Here is a 22,794-nt window from a genome sequence, read left to right as displayed (position 1 = left end):
TGAAAAGGCTAGAAGGCATGTCCAGTGAGGAGAGCCTGAGGGCACTTGGGTTGTCTAGTTGGAAAAAAGGAGACCAAGAGGTGATCTTCTTGCTCTCTATGAATCTCTAAGGAGGGGAAGTGGAAGGGAGATCCAGACGGGGGGAGAGGGGAGAAATACCATGTTAAAATGTGCCTGTGAAAATGTATTTGCTAAATACACATATGGATGAAATAGAAAGCAGTGTGTTTATAAAATTGTGTTGTGTTTGTGGCAAAACAAATAAGGGTAAAATAAGTCCTTCGTTTTCCTATGTAAGAGGTTCCTCAAAATATGCAACTCTTTTTGAAATCCGTAGAAGCAAAACATGCTGATATGTTATAAATCTATCTGACCTCACCTTTCTTTCTTTGCCTGCAAAGAATTAAAAATTTCTAGATTCAAATGTTTGGAGATCATGGAGACCAGGGGATGCAAGTTCCCCACTGTGAACAGAGATTAGTTGAAAAAAGTGAGGTGAGGTAATGTATCACTCTGCCCTTCCTTTTTCTATGTCCTATCGCATCCACGTTCATAATTAAGTGGATGAAGAAATTTTTTTAGAAGGTGGGTTTTCTTGTTCCCTCAAAGTAGTTTTCCTCATTTCTGTCCTGCTTTTGGAGCTGATGTTTGAGTTTTTTATGCAGCGAGATTACATTCCTTACCAAGAGAAGTCTATGTAATCTTACATAAGCTTAAGCACCATCTATTTAGAATAGACACAACGTTCTATAAATGAAGAATCATACACATTTTCTGGAGACCTAAATGTACAAGTAATGTCTAAATGATAAAATTGCCTTGAGAGTTATGTCTACACACATGTTCAAAATTCCACAACTGCGTAAAAAGAGAAGGCAGGGACAAGAATTTATTATCCATGTTATCCATATTATAGTCCCCCCACGTTTCCAGAAGTAATCTGCTTGTTAAATGGCAATAAAAGGAAGAAGAAATGTTTCAAGTAAGCCAACTATTTGAGGTAAACTATTTGTAATTCTTACTTCAGGACTACAGGTATAGCCTCTTGATGTGAGTTAAAGACATGCCAAGCATGACAACACTGTCTGTTCCTGGAGGCTTAGTTGCTGTGTTCTTTTTGTTCTTTTTCTTTTACCCTACAAATGAATAAGCAGATTTCTTTTTATTTCCTGCTGTTGCATCTGTAAACCTTGACACTTGTATTTTATACAACACTATATCAAATAAATAAAAGTGCAGGATTCACTGATAGAGTATGTATACTACGTATTGTTACTTTTGCTGCATGATGCAAAATCACATTAGTGATATATTGTCTTAAAGTATCATCTGTGAAGCTTTGATATCAATTGTATAGCGATCATTTGTTAGTCTGAAAGCATATTTTCCAAATAAAACTTCTTTTACCCTTTGCTGAAATTAGAATAGAGAGATTTAAACTGGTTATTCTGTTCAGCAGTACCTTCTGAGTTCAGATGTGTTCACATACAGTATTACTTCATCTGGTATTATGACATTATTTGGTCTTTTTGGTGTAAGTCCACCTTAAGTGAGTTTCTGGATATACTGCTTATATTTGAATGTTAAGTTTCAATAACTTGTACATTACAATTTCTTTCCAAATTTTTTTACAGGAGTTACTAATTTCTTCTTTTAACAGTCTCTTGTTGCAGTTCGTATCAAATAATGTCATTGATGTCATGTTCTTGTAGGTCATATCAAGTATATTGAATAACTCGTATCAAGTATATAAATTCCCACAGTATAGTTATGTTTGTAGAAAAAGCTATTTAGAGCTTAAATTCTTAAAACATTTAGATAGATAAATAGAGCTTTAAATTCTTAAAACATTTCTTTTTTGTTCTTACTGATTTTTTTTTTCCATGATTTATATGTAGAATTTTGTGTTACAGTGTCCTTTAATAAATGATCTAATAAGATGTGTTGTCTCACTGAAACAAAGCTTAATATCAGAAGCAGTAAGTTTGACAGTTCTTTCTCATTGCTCAAAACCCTATGAAGCAGTCTGGGGAAAAAAGTTACACAACTATCTTCATACATGTTCAGGAACTGGAGAAGGAATTCTAGTTAAATTTCTTCTGCACACTGGAAAATAAGCATAATTCTAGTTTTTTGTCTCAATAGTTACTGGCCTGTTTAAGGTGGACTTTAAAAAGGTGTTAATTTATAGCTAGCTTGTTTTACAGCAAGTTAAATTATCGAACTGTAAGATCATCATCCTCTAAATATTTATTTCTGAGAAGTATATTTCCGTTGTGAGTAACTCTGTTAGTCTGGATTAGAGATTGTTTTTCTGCAATTGAAATGTGTGTGGGTGGCGGTAGGAATAACTTTTGAAAGTATGAAGAAAAAATTGCCTTCCTGTTAGTGGTTTAGATGCTTAGGCTTTGTAGTTCCATGTCCTTCTGCTACTATTGACTGTTTTGGTCTTGCAACAGAAATTATACAGTCTCCCCTCCATTAGAGGTGCTAACATGCTTTAATGAGAAGATCAGGTGCAGAGGGGGCAAATCACTTTTTATCTTAGCCTTCCTTGTACAGACAGATTCTTAAGACACAAAATTTCATTATTTTATTTGAACATTATTCCATTTGAACACTTTTTTTCCCTGGTTTTCAGTAAATTTGAATTTGACTGTACTACATCTATACATTGATCTATTTTTTGCAAGTTTTTACTCAAAAATTAATATTTTACTGAATTGCGTCCACTGAACGGAATGTGCAATTAAAGTACAAGCCATTGTGGATAAATTACCATTGCTACTAAAACAGACCTGAAATGGTTGCTTTTTAGCAAATAAATAAATAAAATTCGAAATAAGAGATAGCTGTATTGTATGGAAAAAATAAATACAATTAGCACTGGATGTGAGAGCATCACTTGCTCAGCTCATTTTGTTTGTGCTAATTGCAAAGTTGTGGGCTTTAACAGAAAGAGAGTATCCAAATATGGAGTAATTCTTAGAATCCGTAAGTATCTTCTGAGGCAAGGAAATGGTATTGTGCTATACTGTTTCTGCTCATTCTCTTTTACCTTGATAGTAAGTTTAATTTGTCAAATACTTTTATTGGTAACAGATAATGTCACTTCAATCTTACAGCATGTTTCTAACTTAAATACCACTTACAGGCACACCCAGCTGGGTTTTAGTTTTAAAAGTAACTAATGAACAGTTTAGTACTGGTTAGTGAGAAAAAATAACAGTTCTAACGGGACTAAGGGGTTATATCTTTTTGTCTTTAGTGAGCATATTCCACAAAGCAGGACTGAAGCCCCTTTTACTTCTTCCTATTCTGTTTAAATTCAACTAACCAGTAAACTGTTACCTGATAAGTTAAAAAATGCAAACAATGTGAGATATTTCCCTTATGTTCTCAGAGCTCTTTTGACAAGAGAATTGGTAATATATTCAATGTCTTTTTTTTTTTTTTTTAAACTCAATACAGGCACACATCTATTCCTTGGGTGCCACATTGAAAGCAGCTATTGAATATATAGTAGAACCAGAGACAGAATCAGAATTTGGGCAAGATCTGCATACTCTCTTGGAACAAATGCAAGAGGAGAATCCTGAAAATAGGCCAGATATTGAGGTAAAAAAACAAACAAACAAACAAAAAACCTCTTCATAATTTTCCATTTAAAAAAAATGACTGAAATGCATATGCATGTGTGATTATTAATAGAAATGCTATTTATATGTAATATGCTTGGTCTTTACTGCAAAGCTGAAGTTTTCCCAGGCTCAGCAGAATTGCTGCTCTTTTCCTAACCTAGTAGAAATACGTTTTTGATATCAACTGTAAATGACTTGGGGTGATTCCATTTTTAAGAGAACTGGATGTAACGCTTGTGGATCTAAACCTCCTCATTAACTTTTACTTCCTATTTAATTTTTAGTTTATGGAATATAACAGTTGTATAAACGTAACTTTCCTTGGCTTTAGTTCTGCTTGAAAATTGTGTTTGTCTTTTCCTTCTGAGCTGATAGTGTACTTCTAAACTGGCATTGTACCCCTGATCAATACTTTGCAGAAAGAATGTTGCAACAGAGGAATGAATAGATTTGTTTCCACAAAGCAATTAATCCTCATTCTCTGGTTGAGGACTGTCCAAGCAAGAGACTGTTATTGTTATAGAGCTTGCTTGATCAGCTCCTGGATTTCTGTTAATATACTTCAGATCATGTCAGGAAAGGGATTGTGTAACAATTGGTCTGTAATACCTGAAAACTGTTGCTGGCTGCTTAGGCTACCCAAAAAATGGAGTGAACCAAGGCTGGCCTGTAGTAGTGCATAAACGTTGTTTTGTAATTATCTATACTTTTCCCTTCCTTTTTCACTGGACTCTTGGTTGAGCAGATGGGAGTAGTGGGAGTACTGAGGGCAATCATATTGCTTGATTCAAGTGCATTGCTAGCTGCTTAAAAAATAATCCATGCTAGCTTTTTACATTTGCAGTACATTATTCATGCAGGATGACAGTTAAGATGATTAATTTTTATCAGTTGTTCAGTGTGTTCTAACTGTAGGCTAGAACTTGAACTGTATTAAATAATCTCATGATAGCCCATGGTAAAAATGATAAATGAATTCAATGACATAATAGAAATGTAGAGTATAATGAACTGTGCAAGAAAGACCTCTCCAGTGTAACATCTTATAATTTCAGATGTACTGTGCAAGTTAACATGATTCACTTTACTCAAAATTCACATATCTATTCATTATTAAATAAGTATTTAACACTAATTTTCTCTAGAGTATTTTGTCATTATGTGAGGAAAAACTGAAGATTGCTTCATCAAGTAGTATTTGTCGAAGCCTGTCTGCTGTTGGAAGAAGGGTTCTTTCAATTGAATCATTTGGTGCTTCTCAAGGTAAGCTTAAAATACACTTAAGCTAGAATTTTAAATTGTAGCATATCTAAAGATTTCTAAAATACTGTATATACTTTCCTGTTCTGGGTTCCTTTTTCAGTATTGAATTCATAAATATTTATGATTGGAGGTGGGAAGCAGGGGACAAAACTCTAAATGAATGTAATAAATTTATCCAAAATGTATTTTACCTTATTTTGACTCTCTATACAGAGTGTTATGAGTGACTTGTCCTGAAATCATTGCATTTTTTTAACATAATTTTTGTAACTGAGGATGCTTTTTCAGCTACCACTGTTAAGTAATATAAAGATTTATTAGGAAAGATTAGAAGACTTAAATACACATTTAATATAAGCGTTGTTTTTGCATCTAGATGCCTGTGATAACATGTGGAAAGGAAGAGTGTTTCAGAAAAGTTTGGGATCTAAATTTTACTCAAATGAGAGATACAACATAGGTGATTCATCTGCAGCAGAAGATGTAGCAGCTACTTGTTATAAAGACTCTTCTGTAGTTCCTGTGGTGACTGGCCGAGAAAGTAGCTTAAAGGAAATGCAAATTGATCTGGATAATGAAAAAACTCAACATTCTCTACTTGCAACTGAAGAGAAAAAGAGCAAAGAGGACAAACATGCAGTATATACTGATGGTTTTGCTAGTGTTGCTTTGGATATAAAATCATGTGTTAATGACCTGGAGAGAGATGGCATTTTTAAGAAGGGTTCTTTGAGAAAAATTAAAACTTTTCCAAAGCTACCACTTGAACCTACAGAAACAAATCACTTTTTTACATCTGTAACCAACAGTGGACCAATAGATAGGAAAAATCACTTGCTTATGCATGAGTCGCTACCTCTAGACAATAATAATGAGGTTGGTTTTTCTAAGAGAAATCTTAATTCACTTGCTATTAGTAGTCCATCAAAAACAGAACCAAAGCATCACCAGGTTACTGATCTTCAGTTAGAGGCTTCTTGTGTGCGTACACAAGTGTCTGGCATGAATGTAGAAGAACACATGTTACTTATTAATGGTAAAAAGATAGGTTTTATTTCATCTGATCATAAAGAAGACTGTTCTGATGCTACCTCTGAAGTGTCCAATACAACTGGTATGCTAAAAAGCCCAAATCAATCAATTACTGGAGTAAAAAAGCTAGACAATTACATGGCGTTGGAAGACTGTACTGAAACTTTTCAAGGGTCAAATGAAAATTCCTTATCGCACTTTAACAAGATGACTTCAGTTTTAACAACAAAACCCAGTGGGAGCAGATATGGATCAAACCTAATTAGGTCTCCAGAATTAAGCAGCGGTGCATTGAGCGCAAACAATAATGAAGATAATCTTTGTGGAGGCAGAGGGTCAGAAATCAGAAGTAATGAGCAGGTAGTAAAAATAAAGTCTTCATTGTATAGTTGCTGTGGTCACTTATGTGGAGAGGAAATGACTTAAATACTGCGTGTTTGCTTTCCATCCCTCTCTCCCTTCCTTTAGCATCCTGAAAAATCAAATTTTGCTAGTCTGCACACTTTGAGAGTTAAAATTGGAAATGTGGTGATGCTTTTTTCTCTTTAAAAGTAATTTAAAAGTAATGTGCTACAGTGAAATTACAAAATCGGCTTTGATATTTTTTTTTTACAAATGGTACTGGAGTATAGTTGCTAGTTTGTCAGAGTTGCATAATTCATAGCTAATTACATATGTTAAAAAGCATTACCAAAGCATGTGTAAATTTTTAATCCTTTTATGTTACTGTCAATCCATGAAGTTCACTACCTTGCAGTTTGCCTCCCACATGCTTATGGAACTTGCAGTTTCTGGTTATAAACCTGACCTTACTGAAATCAATGGCAATATCCTATCTGCTTCAGGAGAGGAAAAGACTCCTCTTTTTTAATCCACATGTACATTTAGGCTTTTGAAAACTGTACATATACTGTATTCTGTGCTCTTCAATGACAGCTTTTGTGTGTTATGTGTATTTCATGATAGAATTCAAATGTGTACAATATGATAAGTGTGTTGTCTCAAGCATTTTGTCTCTGTATCTGTAGCCAAATGTGAAAAGGGAAAGCTGATATTAGTCTGCTACAATTTGTTGATAGTGTAGCGTGGTCACTTGTCTCTTCAAATTATAGATTCTCAGGGTGGACAAGTTTGGTCTCTGAGTTAATGATTTTCTTTGGTGCAGTACTCAAAGAGAGATAGCCCTTGTAATTGAGAGAGTTGCTTACTAAGAATGCAGGATGGCTGATTCTCCTGCAGCCTCTCTTTGACTTGGAAAAAATGAGCAGCACAAACCTTACCCACTTAATTTCCAGAAATTCTGCTTTGGTTAAAGTAAATATTTCCTGTTTTCAGCTGACGTCTCGCTTTTGTTCTCCATCTCTAATTGCCTGTCTTCCTGACATCCCATGTATTTAGAGTTATTTTCAGTTTGTATTGGTTCCCCTTTTCACCTTGCCTGGACACCTCAACTGGAGCAGTGACCTAGAAAGTGTGAACAGCTTTTAGTCCATGGCTTTAAAAAAAGAAAAAAGAAAAAAAAAAAAAAAAAAGGAATTTGTTCTGCCTCTTTTTCTTTCCTCTGTCTTATTCCTTCAATAATTTGTACTTTCTTCTCAGTGCAGGAAGATAGTAAATACGAATAAGAAACATGTGGCAAGGTTTAGCTCTTTGAGGGAGTTACTCGTTACATGCATTTTGACTCCTTTATTTGGTTTTAAGTCCCACAAGATTTTCTTCAGACTCTAGTGAAATATTCATTTGTTAAAGATGTATCCCCCTTCTGTGTTTTTTGTTTTTTTTTTCCTTCCTGCTCTGAGCTATGCAGGTCCACATAATCAGAAGGGAGTGCAAAAGAACAATCAGATCTATAGTCACTCCAAACTCTTCTGCTTTTACTGCCATTTGTTCCTATGGTCATACATGAGCATGCTTTATTTTGCAGAAGTTGATTATTTAACAAGGAGGCAGAGCAATTCCAGTCAGTTGGTTTTTTTGGTTTTTTTTTTTTTGTTTGTTTGTTTGTTTGTTTGTTTTTGTCCAAGGAATAAAGATACTATTCTTCAGTTGCTTTCCTTCAGCCTCTTAACTAGAGAGGTATGATGAATAAGCTGCCATCTCTTAAGAAAATAAATTGACTGCATTGACAAGACTTCTTTAGAGGGGAACAAATCTGTTGAAATAAGACATATATTCTGTCTTTAGTGGATTATCAGTACAATAGTTTAAGTTTGTTTGGGTACATGAAGACACTTTCAAGAAAATAATCTTTTTCTGAATTATGCTTTCCCAAACTTCTTCCAGAATCTAAAAGCTGAAGCAAATGTCCTGTTTTCTTTTCCTGCAGCAGTGATTGGGTTTAGCACACAGCAGATTAAGTATGTTTTCAGATTAGTCTGCCCTTTCTTCTGAAATCCTCTTTTTCTTCAAATATTTCATCATCAATGACTATTCTTTCCATCTGAGCAGAACTTCATTCTTTGAAATAAGTAGGCTTTTAGTAGAAGTGAGGTTATCTTGCTCTCACTGAACTTGCAGCACAATCACTGTGAATTAGCAAAGGTAATCCAGCTACCCAAATAAGTACTGTATTAGTGCACGTATTCTGAAATTAAGACAACAGAGTGGCTGATGTTTTCTGTAAGCTAACAGGTTTTACAGATTCATACTTTTTTCTTTCTTTTTTCTTTGGTCATAAACTCCACCAAACATTCATGTTCTACCATTCTTCAGAACGTCTTAAATTTGTGTGTTGGTCTTCAGTAATCAGAGTTTTATCTTGAACTGCTGGAGGAACAAAAAAGTGCTTTTAGATGTATCAGTATACGTGAGCAATACCTAGGCTTCTTGCAAATAAAAGGAACCTGAAGTAGCTGTCTGTACCCTGAAAAGCTCAGTGTCTAGCATGGTAATCTGTTTTCTTAAGGTCATACTGGAGCAGGGTCATTCATTTTCAGTAGTTGCTGAAGTCTAAGGAGAATTCTATGTTGTCTTATGTAAGGATTTGGGTTGTTTTGCTTTATTTGTTTTAAATGTTTTCTGCTGCTTTTTTGTGTGTGTCTCTTCCAAGACATATTTTTTTCCTCAGGCTTCTGAATTGCTTGCCTCTGTCTTTCTTCTTGACAATTGCAAAAATAAAATCATGCTGTGCTATCTGTTATATGAAGGAGTTGCACCTGATTTCTCTCTACACTTTCAAGTTCCCTTTCATTTCTTATTGCCAGAATTTTACTGAATACAGAAAAAAAAAAAAAGCAACTTCAACTCCAAGGGTTTGTTCATTTGCTACAAAGACAAAAAAACCCCATGAAGCTCCAGTAATGTAATTTTATCTTCTGGGATAAATGGATAAAGCTTCAGAAGATTTACAGTGCTGCTCTTTCACTAGTTTTCTATAACAGATGAGCATACTTACGGCTTTTAGGAGAGTACCTCTAGAATGTCTTTAAATATTTCTTGTTCTTTAGAGAGTGTGCAGTATTGGTTCCATCTGGCTGAAGATCAACCTTGTCTACTCTGGAGAACAGACAGTCTTTTTTCTTATCTGTCACTAATACTTCTCCAGTGGACAATATTTTTCTAATATCCCAAAACTGCTTTTGAATGTTGTGTGCTTTAATGCTAGTAGGCATTACTAAAAAATGCTTGCTTTTGTCTGGCTTCTGCAGTGTATCTTGTGAGGGTTTTCTCAGAGGTTTTTATAGTCTTGCATGCCATAAATAAATATTTTTCACTTCAAGTTTGAGTGGGGATCTCTTATTTCTCTAACCAATTTCATTCCAATCAGGTGTATATCATCTCTAACACATTTAAATGTTTCTATGTGATTCGAGTGCTGTGGTCTTCATGTGGGCAGGATTAACAGGAATTTGGCATATATGTTTGTTTTCTGTTTGTCATTCATATCCAGTCAAGCATGAGAGAAAGTGAAAGGTTGAGAATGACATTTGAACTGGAGAAATACCACTTGAAGGAAAGAAAAAAATGTCTATTCCTAAATAGTACTTATTAAGTGAATTATAATGAAATTTTACTTGATTTGGCTGTTAAAAATATGCTAGTGTTATGTTCAAAGAATATAGTATATTGGCATCATTTTTACAGTTTGGACAGTTCTGGTAACAACAATTAATGAAATAATAGATTTACTAAGTAATCTTTACAGCACCAATGAAAAGCATCGTTTTCTTAACAAGTGGCATTTAAAATACAGTCTTTTTGGCATACGGTAAAATGTCATTAGTATGTAGGTATAGGCAGTAATCATTCATGGTTTTTACATACTGTCAAAGAATTTTGTGCTGTGGAAAAACGCTTTAAAAACGGGTATGTAATTCTTCATATGAAGAGGTGCATTTTAAAACATGAAGAAAAATTTCAGAAGAGGCACTGAACTGTCATGTTTGCTCTCTGATGCAACATTAATGGCAGTGACCTAGAATAAAAGTTTTAATCAGTATTAAAATATTGACTTTAACTGACTTGAGGTCCTACAGATGTTGAAGGATTGTTTTGATCTTGTTCTGCTAAAATACCTCAGTAGGTGGTTGAGAAACAAAACATGCTATAAGCTGTTTGACCAATAATTTTGACCAAGTTTTCCAGCATTCCAGGATTTTTCTCGGTTAGTTGAGGTTTTGTATTTAAAAAAAAAAAAGTTGTAGGAAAGAACAATAGCTACAATCAGCAACTTTAAAAACAAATAAAAAAGCCTGAGACATATATCTATGTAAGGAAGATTTCCACCTAAGTGTTTACCAAAACGTAAGCATATTCAACAGAACATGAATGTGAATTGAGTAAAATACTTGCCTTGATGCTTAAATAACCTAGGTTGAGATTACTATTTTTTATTAGAAAAATATTTTTTACCAATTCTTGTATTCTTCGTCACAAATGTAAATATGTGATGAATTGTGTATTATCATGTACATTCAGTATATTGGATAACTTCCACAAAATATTAGAGCAAGTCCTCAGCAGGTCTGTGAGGCTCTTGAGATGAAGTCCTCCAAATTCCTCTCTTTCCAGTTGAGGTAGGTGAGCATTGGGAGTAACAAGGGACATTAGAAATATGACTTATTCCTGGAAAAAGATACCTGAAAAAATTGATGTGGTCAAGGATGTGAGGGGGACGTGAATTACAGTAAGGGACACTCTTAATGCAGTCAGTTATTACAATCCCTATGTAAGTACAGGAGATAAACTTCTTTAGGATGATTGTCAGAGATGAACAATGAGGATATGCATCTCAGTAGCATTCACCAATCTGTAACCAGACTGCATCTTTTTGTTGTGTGTGTGTATCAGGTTAATTTGACTGTCTTGTGAATGGCACTGATTTTCACTTCTGCTAAGATTTGCTTTTCCTGCATCATTTTTTCTTCTGAGACAGAATTTCAGTTTTTGGCACCTTTTCATCCCATTTTGTTATCTATCACTGACACTTTCCTCTTTCTTATCATAAACTTCTGCTGCTGGTCTTAGAGTTTATTACTACTTTCTTGCTGTGCTTAAAGATCTTTCTGTCATTTCTTTCTTCCTCTGGAGAGCTTTGATATCCTGAAGCTTATGAGAAATACCTTTCAGTTTTCTGCTGTACAACTAACTTCAATCTCTAGTTTAGTGAGAGATTCTTCTTCCCCTTGCTAGCTGTTCGTCACCTCCTCCTGAAGTCAGAGGTGATTTGTATACAGAATGCAGGAAGCCAGTCTCTCTGCTGCAGCTTTTAGTGCCTCTAGGGACATAAACTTCAAGAGGAGGGATTCTCTTAGAGGGAAATATGACACATTCCCACATTCTGAAGTGTTCTATTCAATCTGTGGTATTACTCTTTATTTCCCTTTACTTGTGTCAACTCTCTGAGATGAATTTGAAGCTTTAGCTCCATTTTTTTTATTGTAAAATGTCTGCAAGCAAATGCATTTCTGAGGCACTTGAAAACAAGTATGTTATGGAGGGGGAGCTCAGCTCTGCTCGGGGATGGTAATTAGTCAACAGTATGAAGATCTCTTTCAAATATTCTTTAGATTAATTCATTCTTTTTACTTTCTGACCTCTTCCTCCCTGGTGCATAATTGATGTCTCTTTATTACAGTTATTTCTAGATATAATGAAGCAACACATTTGTAAAATAATGTTTAACTCAGAGATGCTGTTAATAACAAAACTTGAGCATAAAACTTAACTAGATTACCCAGCTTCAAATCTGTTTGTTCTGGAGTTACTAATTCTTTATAACATGACACAATGGGGCATAGGATAATAAAAGCACTACGTTCATTTTTTGTGTGTTAAAGGTAGGCAGAAAATAGAATACTTTTAGTTTACAAAAAAAAAAAAAAAGTGAGTGTGATGGCTTAAGAAATATTAGTAACTTATCTGGTTCACCTTTAAGGAATATTTAAACAGTATGTAACCAAGTTATTATGTTTATTGTGAACTATCTTCTGGGTAGTATTGAATTATCAACAAAGTTTCAGCTACAGAAATTAATACGGTTCTTTTTCTCTTCTTTGTAGATTGCAGGGAAGTTATTTGTTGATTGATTAAAGGTGATGCAGTAGTTTATTCATTACCTGTTTTACGATAAGCCTGAATACTGCTTCATGAAGGGAGTTTTGTATCCAGGGCCATGAAAAATAAGTCACAGTGTATGACAGTGCAGAAACTGATGTGTCAACAATAACGTACTGTAGTTGTGCACGAGACAAATATTGTGAACATTGATTGAGATATAAAGATGTTCGTTAAGCAGTAGAAAAATGGTTCTGAGATTTTAGTTTTTATTTCTAATTCATGTGTTCCAGTTATGTATTTATTTTTCCAGAGTTAATCTTGAATTGATGTCAGTAGTTGTTTTTTTTTCTCTGATCTGGCCTAAAGCTGATATTTAGACATAGATAACTGTTTTAGAGACTGCACATGCAACAGAAAATATGCCATGTTGTTTTAAAATAGTGTGTGGGTCTGCTCTAATCCAGAGGTTTCTGCCTATGGTGAGTTGTTTTTTAATGTTCCTTTGACAGATAAATAGTGATCATTATGTTCAGTTGTTGTAAAATAAGGTTGATAATCTCTTCTATCAGCACAGCATGGTCTGGAAGATACCTGTGTAGTATTGTCTTGTCAAGTTCTATTAAAAAAAATACACAAAAAGAAGAAAATCAGAGAGCTTAAAATATTGATTCTCTGAGGAGCAGCTTATGTGGAGTGGTATCTTTGTCACATTAAAGTATTCTTCCAATATCAAAAGCTAAATTGATAAAGAGGAAAAAAAATAGTCATTGCAAATTGAACATCCAGTGATTATAAGCCAATTAATGTGCTTTAAGTAAACCTGTTGTTAATTCTGTCAATAATGTTAACATCTTTCACAGAGGAGCAAGACATATTGATGGAATATTTAAGGTAAGGCTTGTAATGTAGCTGTTAGGGTAAATCAGGATTTGAATGTAGGTAGGTTTTGGTGGTGGTAGTCATTCAGATTTTTGTGCTTAAGTCTGGGTAACCTCCCTGTAATTGTGTCATCTTTGACATTCTAAAAGAATCCTTACTTAGCATGATAAGAAAGAGCTTCCAAACAGCCCACTCCTCCTGAAATGCTTATGTTGCTGAAATCCCACTTGAATTCAACTTTTGATATGCAATTAAGAAGCTTCTGATTCATTACATAGCAGTTAACTGTGTAATGATATTCAGTAAGAATTATGATTAGTTTTCTCCAGTTGCATGCAGTAAATTTTCTTAATGCTTTTTAGATGTGTGCATTATATATTAGGATTTTCTTTTGCATTACATCAGAAAACTTTTTTTTTTTTTTGCAATGATTTTTGATAACTCTGCATCCTCTTTATTTCAGTGGATTTCTCTAAAACTCCTGTTATCCTGGTATGGTAAGCCTCTGAAGGACCATGAACTCTGGGCTTTATGTCATGAATGTTTAAGGACTTTACACACTTGCACAGATTATCCAGGTAGGATCTTAATGTTGTGTTCTCTGTAGTGATGTTCTGTTGATGTACAATATCATGACTATTTCATTTTGTTTATTGAAAAAATAACAGCTAATACTTCTAAATTCACTCTTAAACTGTGACTTTGAATTCTTACTCCATTTAGACTTCTCTTACATGGATATAACACTGTACAGTGCCTTATTTTTTTCTTTATCCTGTGCTTTGATAGTTTTTATAGGGGAAAAGATTTTTATGACTTCAAGCAATTAAACAGGTTTTGTGTTTAGAAATTTTGGGTATGGAGAAACTGTATTGTGCCTTTTGAGAAAACTGCTTGGGACTTGTCATGAAGCTTATGGATGAAGAGTTTCTTTTACATGTTAAACTTTCTTTTCCCTGATTTGGTGTGACCCATTATTCCTGTGATATGAGATTGTTTAGTTATAGTGTCCAGGATCTCATCATTACATTACTGTACACCATGCTTCTATTTGCAGAGTTATCAGAAGTCAACTTCTGAGAGAGAAATGTGGAACTGTGCTTTGACAGAATTGCAGTATATTGTATGTGACATGGAAGAAGATCATCCTAGCTTTCCACTGACATTCTGAATATTGGTTTATTATCCTGTTAATAAATCTCTAGTAGTTCTTATAAAAAGAACAGATTCCCATCACTACACCCTGGCTTCCTTTTTCCTTTATTTAAAAAGTCTGCTTTTGTCTGCTTGGAAAGGGATGAGTTTGAAGTCTGTAACTGAATATGAAGAAATGGATAGTAAGTTACATAGAACTTAGTGTGTCTTTTTGGTTTTCAGTTTCAGCTATTTTATCTTTTGTTATATTAAAATGTTACACTGGAAATTGTCTATAAAAAGAGATTTATGAACACTTTAAGCAGCTTTACCCTTAAAAATAGATATTTGATATATACCTCACAGCAGAAAGATTATTTCAGCCTCATAACATGTTCCTAATGTTTGTGAAAGCTTCAGGTAACTGCACATAACAGCTTAGAGTTTAGTTTAATATGTGTAGGCAGCCTCTGTTACAATACTTACATGCACTGAGAATGCATAAATCTTTACAATAGTGAAAACTAAATTATGATCTGAACCTTATGTAGCCAGTAAAAGTGAACATAATAATGAAAACTTGTAAATGGAAGGTATCTTACTTAAAATTCCATGTTTGACGGACCAAAATCAACTACCTTGATTTTGAATACTGTCTTCAGATTTAGAATATTTTTGCCAGATAAATTTCTGCCTATTCTGAGAGTAATTAATCTGATATTGTATAAACTGTGTGTTCAAAAATCCTAGTCTTAACACTGGTAGAGCCAGACTGGTAACTCATAAGTCATAGTAAACACTGGGATAAGCTGGATTTATTATTATTTAGAATTATTATTACTTAAATAGTCTTTTCCTCTAAATCCATTGCTATTTTTTTTCTGTTACCTTAAACAGGAATTATCTCAGTAAGAAAACATATTCTAAAGCTAGTCTGTTCTTGTATTTTTTAACTCATTCCTGCTATAAAAGGAGTTTGCAGTCTCTACTGAGACTTTGCATATTGCCTCTCCTCTTACCAGAGGATATTGCTTTCATGATGCTTAGAGGCACTTTAGAAGACCCAGGTGAGAATTCTTGTGTTGTACTGATCTGAGGTCTGGTTTGTATGAGCAGTGTTACAGATTCAGAGCCAGAGGCTTTACCTGTTGAGAAGTAATGACAATGAGCAAAAATAATTCTCCAGGGTGCTGTAGAAATAGCTGTTAAAGAATCTCATTCAGAAAAGCTTTGCATTTCAGGTCTGGTGTGTAGATAGTAGTACGCAAGCTTTTATTTACCTTAAGCATAATGAATTTTAATGACTTTAAATGTGCTTTGTACAGGTAACTACAAAAGCAAATGGATGGATTTTTTTCTTAGACATCTTCAATTTATTATTTAATAATAACAATATATATATATGTTGCTTTTAGACTTCTCTCATGTATTATTTAATAAAAAAATCAATAATTTGACCACTTATTTAATATAATCTAAGAATATGCTGTTCTAGTACTCTGGGACAAGACTCTTATGTAGGAAAATAAGAGTTTGATGGTAGACTAAAAAGTAGGACTACATTGCTATCCAAATGGATTATTATATTGCAGAATGTTAAATAAGTTCCCAAGTAACCCAGATGATTTAAGGCAGTTTTAGAAGCCTGTTATTTCTTACCAAACTGTGGAGAGTTTCAGGGCTTTATCGTGCAAATAACAGTCCACATCACATTTCTTTTCTGGGACAGTGTGTGCAATTATGGCTATTTGTACAAAACAGGATATCTTATCCTATTCCATCTAGAAGAGTTCTGCATGTGCTCACATATGTCTTAGTTGTCTCCACATAATGACTATTTTCATGTTCAAGCCTTATGATTGCCTGCAGTGGTGGTGATATTGCCATTTACATCTATCAAAGGCAAAATCCTGGTTGAGCATTTTTTATGTTTAATCCCAAATTTGTTGCTTTAGGATTGTTGTTGTTGTTGTTGTTTTTCTTTTATGTGGGGAGGGGGGTTGGGGGAAGAAGGAAGAGAGGAGAGTTTAAAGGCTTAGGATAAGAAGTTCTGGTACCTTGTGAGAAGACCATAGTACATCTGGCTGTTGTTTTCCTTTCTTTCTTTTTTTTTAATTCCAGTATTCTAAACCTTTTCACTAACTGTAGTGTGATTTTGTTTTGCTTTCTTGTCTTTTCTGCTGGAATTGCTTTAGGTGATTATGCGTTTTCTATCAATTGAATATTGATTTGTTTGAGCATTAGCGTAAAAGTTTCATTTGTCACTACTTAGGGTAATTGATGATATTGAAAATTATTTTTAAAATTATTTTATTTGTTTGATTGGTGTTGAATAGTTACATGAACAGACACTTATTATGCCTTCTACTTTTGTGACTTGTTTTGCAGTGATCTTATGTTTGGACACTGTACTGCTTGACTGCCATGGAAGAGTCCTCTTTAGTGCTCCAAAAGCTGAAGGTAAACCAATATATTGAGTGCTCCACTTTTTTGTCTCTTGAGGGGAAGAGGAGAATTAAGCAAATATCTTACCTTTTGTTTTTGGTTTCTTTTTTTCATTTAGAATCTTGTGATATAATTTATTTAGCTCCTGAAATTGAAGAGGAGGATGTAGATACCGAAAAGGTAATGTGGTAGGTTATGTAGGTATTCGGTTTATCAAAGCATAGCTGTATCCCTCTGCCCTTTAAAGAAGAAAGCAAAACTCTTCTAAGATTGTGGTAATAAATCTCTCAGTGTTTCTAACATTTCTGTGGTTTGTTATGTATCAGTCTTCCATAAACTTAGTTGCCTCTAAAAAAAAAATCATTTCGTCTTCCAAAACAGTAACTGCCAAATAATGTTCTTCATTAGTTTTCCACCAGACTTACTTATTTTCAATTTTGTCAATAGGAAGACTGATACTGAAGTCATGGTTTTGTGTTCTGGAGGTCATGCTAAGATCAATTTTTTAGACTGTCTAAGAAAAAAGTCAAATGAATCTCCTTTGTAATACTGGAAAATACTGCTGTCAGCATATTTTCTTTTTTGAACATGATTATTAATGTCAATGTCTCTTACCAGTACATTTTTCCTAGTACTTTTTTCTTTGGATGTAAACCCTAAGTTGTTCTCAGGCAAAAATGATAAAAATGTTAATAAACAGCAGATGAATGTTTGTCTCCTTTGCAATTGCAACTGAATGAGATGGATTTTAAGAGCAGAGGGAAAAAAATTACTGTACCATTCTATTGTGTGAGAAGAAAGAAGTTTAACTAATATGTTCCTTCTGCCCTATGAGTTGTTTAAAATTAGAAATAATAGTCATGATTCAGAGGAAAAAAAAACAACCTGCATTAAAAATCTAGTAAAGCTGGATTTTGACTTTCTGTAAAATAATCTGAAACTAGGAAATGTTTATCTTCTCCTTTAAAGTTTCTCTTTCTACTTAAACTGCTTTGATCCAACATGCACTTTTAATAGGTTCAAAAGCTTAAACTAACCCTAAGAGACAATATAGCAGCTTCACCAGTAGAAATTAATAATTCTGAGGTCTTTATGCCTTTATTCTCTATTCTTCAGAAAATATAAACTTTTTTTCTTGTTTTTCTACATTATACATAGAATAAGCTGGAATCCTATTTTGACTTTTTCCTTGTATCTGTATAACTTGGTTGTTATGAAAAATTTAGTTAGAATTATGTTATGGGAATCCAGACTGCATAGTGTCAGCCACAGTAACTGTCCTACATGAGTGAAAGGAACGTTTTTGAAGTGTGCGCTAAATTAGATAAATTAATAAACATTAAAATTATAATCACGTTAGCCTCTTGGAATTCTAGACCTAAGGGGAAGGAAATCATTTGATTTTGACAGAGCTACTTTCTCCTATTTCAAGCGTCTTATACCCACCAGCTTTTGTTCAACAGCTTGAATGATTCAAAAGTTAGTTTCTTTGTACTGAATTTCCTTGTTATGTTGTATTCAGTGTCATTTACTTGACTCTAAAGACTGCTAGAAAATGTTGTTTGGACCATATTATTTAGTACTGTGCTTGGGTTTCCATCCCTTGAGCCTTTTTAATACCTTTCATAAGCAATATGAAGAAGTACAGTGCTTTAACTTTGTGAAAATTACATTTGTAGGGTATGCTAACATATGTAAATTAAGCATTAAATAGTCTTATTCTGGCTCTGTCTGAAAATTGTAATTTTTGTCAAGTAAAATAAGAAGGCTCTTGAAGATCAAGCACTTTACAAGGTCCCCCATCATTGCAACTTAGTTGGTCTAGCTGCAGGTAGCACAGTAATTCCTAAAATAAATACACAATACTAGTTCTTCTGATAGGTGTAATCTTCTCTGTAAAATATGACTTCTACTGGCAAGCTTGTAATTACTTCATGCCATTTTCTTTCTGAATTATCATGACCTTTTTAAAGTAAATTGCTGCTGGCCAGACTTTATTGTAGAACACTAAGGCTTGCGGCAATAGGTTTTTATATGAGAAAGGAGTTCTTCAAAACGATTCTAAAAGCTTTTTTTTCCTGAATAATTTTCCTAGATAAAGAATAAGACAAATTATGTCTGTTGCTCCAACAGTAGAAAATTAGCTACTATTACTGGCACTGCATGCATAACAGCAAGTTTTTGAAATCAGCTTCTTAGAAGCCAGGTGTCATCTGTATTTTGGAAGTACTGGTGGTTATTTTGTGGGGAATTAAGGAAAATTCTGGACAATTTTCCAGATTTAATATTGAGAATGGGTATTTTGTTTTGGTTTGGTTTTTTGATTGCTTACATCTTACGTCTCTCCTGTGTTATGCCACTAGGTCTGCATTTATGGTGTTGCTGCAGTTCTTTGGATGGCAGCAAAATTCAGCATTTCACCTAATCACAAACTGGCCTTGCCAAGAAAATTAAAAAACCTTCTTCTGAATATGGCAAAAAAAAATCCTGAAGAAAGACCTTCTGTAGCTGATGCAATTAAGGTTACTGGATTTAAGCAATTTTATTTGAAATTCACTTGTCTAAAGTCCCGTCTTAGTGAACTGAATATCAAAATATTAATTTATTTTTTCTAATAATGTAATATCTAATTAAATGATAGTCAGTCACTCTTGGATTTGTTTTTTGAAGTGACCTCCCTAGGGACACGGAGGGGTGTGTTTTTAATTTATATTGAAATTATCAATAGATAATCAGAATAAGTTCATAATGCATTCTAGACTTGGATTATATTTAAATGACTATTTACCTTGATTTTGTCCTTGTCCAAGAATATCTCACCTGCTTAAAAACTTATGTACTCTCTTCAGAGAGTCTTCACTATGATTTTTTTTTTTCAGACATGCAGTCATTATTTACTTGAACGAGGAGTAAACAGCAAAAATATTTTGGCATTGTTGAATAAATCTGTTTTTAAGGTATGAATTCCACCTTTTTAAAATTGTTTACATTTTTTCAATTAATTCTTTAAAGTGTGTTCTGATTGGATTTTTCTCCACCTCAAGTATAGTTATATTTGTGATTTTTCTTTTCTTTAATTCTCAGGTATTCTGTAAATATTGCTTTTGTGAGAGCATTAACAGTGAAGTTATATTACTAAGAATTTCATATTCCTTGCGGAAATGTAAAATAGATATCAAAATGACATTCTAATTTTTGTAGTCTGAATTTTTTTGTCTGCTCTTAACTATCTATGTTTGCAGCTATGTTTAAGTTCTCTGGATGTACATAAGGGAGTCTGAAAGTAAGTCTTCAAATGATGTGCTTGTAGTTGGGAAGCTCTGCTTGGTAAGGAATTAAGGCAAGGATGCAGGTGCTTTTTAATATAAAATTCTGAAGGTAATTTAAAAAAAAAGCAATTTTGTCACTACATTGATGTGTAGTTATTGTGTTCTGATTACGTTCCAAACTGTATATATTATATACAGTGTTCAGCTTTGGGCAAAACCTTTCCCAAAAAGTTATTTGATTCAGTAGTTTATCAAGATGTACAAACAGCTCTGCCATTCTATAGAGTTTAGTGCACAGTTCTCCACACTGACATGCTAATAATTTCAGTTTGGGCTTCATTTTTTATTGTTAGGCTGTTGCAGAAGATGTAATCTCTTCTCCACATAATGTAGCTTTTGAAATTGAAAATGAAGGACTTGAAATGAACGCTTCAGAGTCAAGTCTAGGTATGCAGATTTTGATATATTTCATTGTCAAGATCAGTTCTCTGTATGAGATTTTCTCTGTCAGATGATGGGTGTTTTTCTATCTAAGCTGATTATTATTTACATTGCATTTATATTTTACGTATTGTTCTTCTTTTATCTAATTGTGTTTTTATTTTAGGATTTATACCTATTACCGGTGAAAGTAAACTTATCGCAGTTAAAGGACCAGTACCATGCCAGATTTCTCTAAACTGTGAGAAAACTGCATTACCTGTTGCATTCACCTCTCCTGCAACTCACTTTAAGCCTATCATTCTGCAGCAAAATGCAAATATGAAAAAGTTAGTATATCCTAGTGCAAAATAAGTTAAAGTTGTAACTTAACTATTACATCACTGGCATAGTCCTGTCAAAATTCTTTGTTCCTTTTCAGGGAAGTTCACACACCAGCTACTGAAAAATTCAAGGAAAAGTCGAGTAAAGAAAAATGCATTGATTACAACAAATTAGGATATGTGGAAGGCTCTAAAAACTGTGGTATCAAGGACACAAATGTAGTTGAAACTACATCTGAAATACCTGAGTGTCATTTACAAGTTCCAGGCCATCCGTTCCAGATGCCTTTAGAGAAGGAAAAGTCAGGTGATGTATTTACTTCTGATCCCTCACGTATTCCACAGGAAAGAAAAATTTTATCTGAAGTTCCTTCAAGCTCCTTAACTCCTCTTATATCTCCTAATTCTCTTCATATAAATAACATCATTCTCAAACAGAATTCAGAGAAAAGAGTTTTAACATTTGTACCAGTACACTTAGCTGTATCAGAGCAAATACCAAATAAGCCTCTTCATTCAAGGGTTGCTGCTGATTGCTCTCATAGTTTGCCAGTGCTACTTTCAAGTACTATTGCAAGTTACAAACTCAGCATGCAAACAGAAAATGACTCCTCGCTACTCAAAGTACAAAACTGTAAGACTATTAATACACAGAATGCATTTGAAAAAACTAACCAAGTTGTTCAGACCAACTGCCAAGATATCGAGGGTGCTACCAACACAAACAATATTTTCTCTGAGCAAGGACTCACTTCTTGTACCTCAATGGATGGAGAGGCGGCTTGTGTCTTTGATGTAAAAGTCCTGTCCCAACAGAGCAGAACAAATGACGCTTTGTTGCAGGAAGTGGTTCATCTTATACAAGAGGAGTTTGCCTTTGATGGCTATCTAGAGAATGGAGTTGAAGTTTTTGATATGGGTATGTTTATTTTCTTCTTATATTATATCACTGATATGTAAGAATGTTATTAGTAATGTATTTTTCTATTTTTGTTCATTTGTGGAGTTTTGCTTTTTTATTGTTATTTGTTTTTAAACAAGGTAACTTCATTTTAGCATTAAAGGAAATTAAGTTTGGTACATTCTCTGACAAAATTTGTGAGAAGTTCTGTGACCTATACTGGGATGAAAAATTACTGGAGAATCTTTATCAAGTAGTAAATGGAGAAAGAGTTTCACCTTTATGGTACGTGTTTTTCAACTTTTTTCCTCTTATAATTCCTTTTAATATGTTTCTCCCTACTTTCTAGAGATAGGGAAGGATATGCTGCTCCTCTTTAAGTGTTTTTACTTGTTTTCTGACATCTGATTATTTCCCTGTCTTCGTCTCCTTCTCCAAAGCAAATAGTACTTAATAATTTAGCAGAAGATATTTCCTATTAAGCTTGTCTGTAACTCCATTGTAGGATAGCTGAATAATGAAGATCAAATATTGAACCTGGTTGAATATGGAACTGTGTTAGAAATAGGCTGTTTAATCAGAAGTGAAATAAATTAATCCTACTGTTCAGCTTAATTATTGTATTTGAGTTCAGTTTTTTATGCATTAGTTCAAACTCTCATTAGGTTAAGAATGAATTTGCTTTGAAACATCTCACTGTTCCAATCACACCTAAGAACAAGGAAATTAATTTAGCTTTGCTAGAAATATTTTACTTAAACTTCATTTCATTCAGTGTTCCTCCTGACAGTCTTTTGTAAACCTGTTAAGTAAGAAAACACTGGCTTAATTAGTTTCTCATATATTTAATTTCATCTTCAATTACGTATCTGCCAGAAAAAATAATAAAAATATTTCTTGTTTTATTGCAGCATCCAGATATAGAATACTTTAAAAAAAAATCTTATCAAAGACTACTGTAACCAGTA

General features: G+C 33.7%; 1 protein-coding gene across 1 annotated transcript in view; it reads left to right on the top strand.

Moving 5' to 3' along the window:
* The window catches only part of KNDC1 (kinase non-catalytic C-lobe domain containing 1), a gene marked incomplete at both ends in the record, with an annotated part of 56,864 nt that overhangs the window by 19,650 nt on the left and 14,420 nt on the right, over positions 1-22,794 (top strand). Inside the window, 12 exons of the mRNA XM_079535299.1 lie at positions 3,472-3,618; positions 4,787-4,904; positions 5,281-6,296; positions 13,777-13,891; positions 16,836-16,907; positions 17,011-17,072; positions 19,256-19,414; positions 19,772-19,849; positions 20,515-20,608; positions 20,769-20,931; positions 21,024-21,844; positions 21,967-22,111. Coding sequence (XP_079391425.1) covers positions 3,472-3,618; positions 4,787-4,904; positions 5,281-6,296; positions 13,777-13,891; positions 16,836-16,907; positions 17,011-17,072; positions 19,256-19,414; positions 19,772-19,849; positions 20,515-20,608; positions 20,769-20,931; positions 21,024-21,844; positions 21,967-22,111 — 2,990 coding nt within the window. The remainder of the gene's footprint in view (positions 1-3,471; positions 3,619-4,786; positions 4,905-5,280; positions 6,297-13,776; positions 13,892-16,835; positions 16,908-17,010; positions 17,073-19,255; positions 19,415-19,771; positions 19,850-20,514; positions 20,609-20,768; positions 20,932-21,023; positions 21,845-21,966; positions 22,112-22,794) is intronic.

This window comes from Tetrao urogallus, assembly GCF_951394365.1.
Source record: "Tetrao urogallus genome assembly, chromosome: 5".
NCBI classification, from domain to species: Eukaryota; Metazoa; Chordata; class Aves; order Galliformes; family Phasianidae; genus Tetrao; species Tetrao urogallus.
This window is presented reverse-complemented; position numbering and strand designations above follow the sequence as displayed.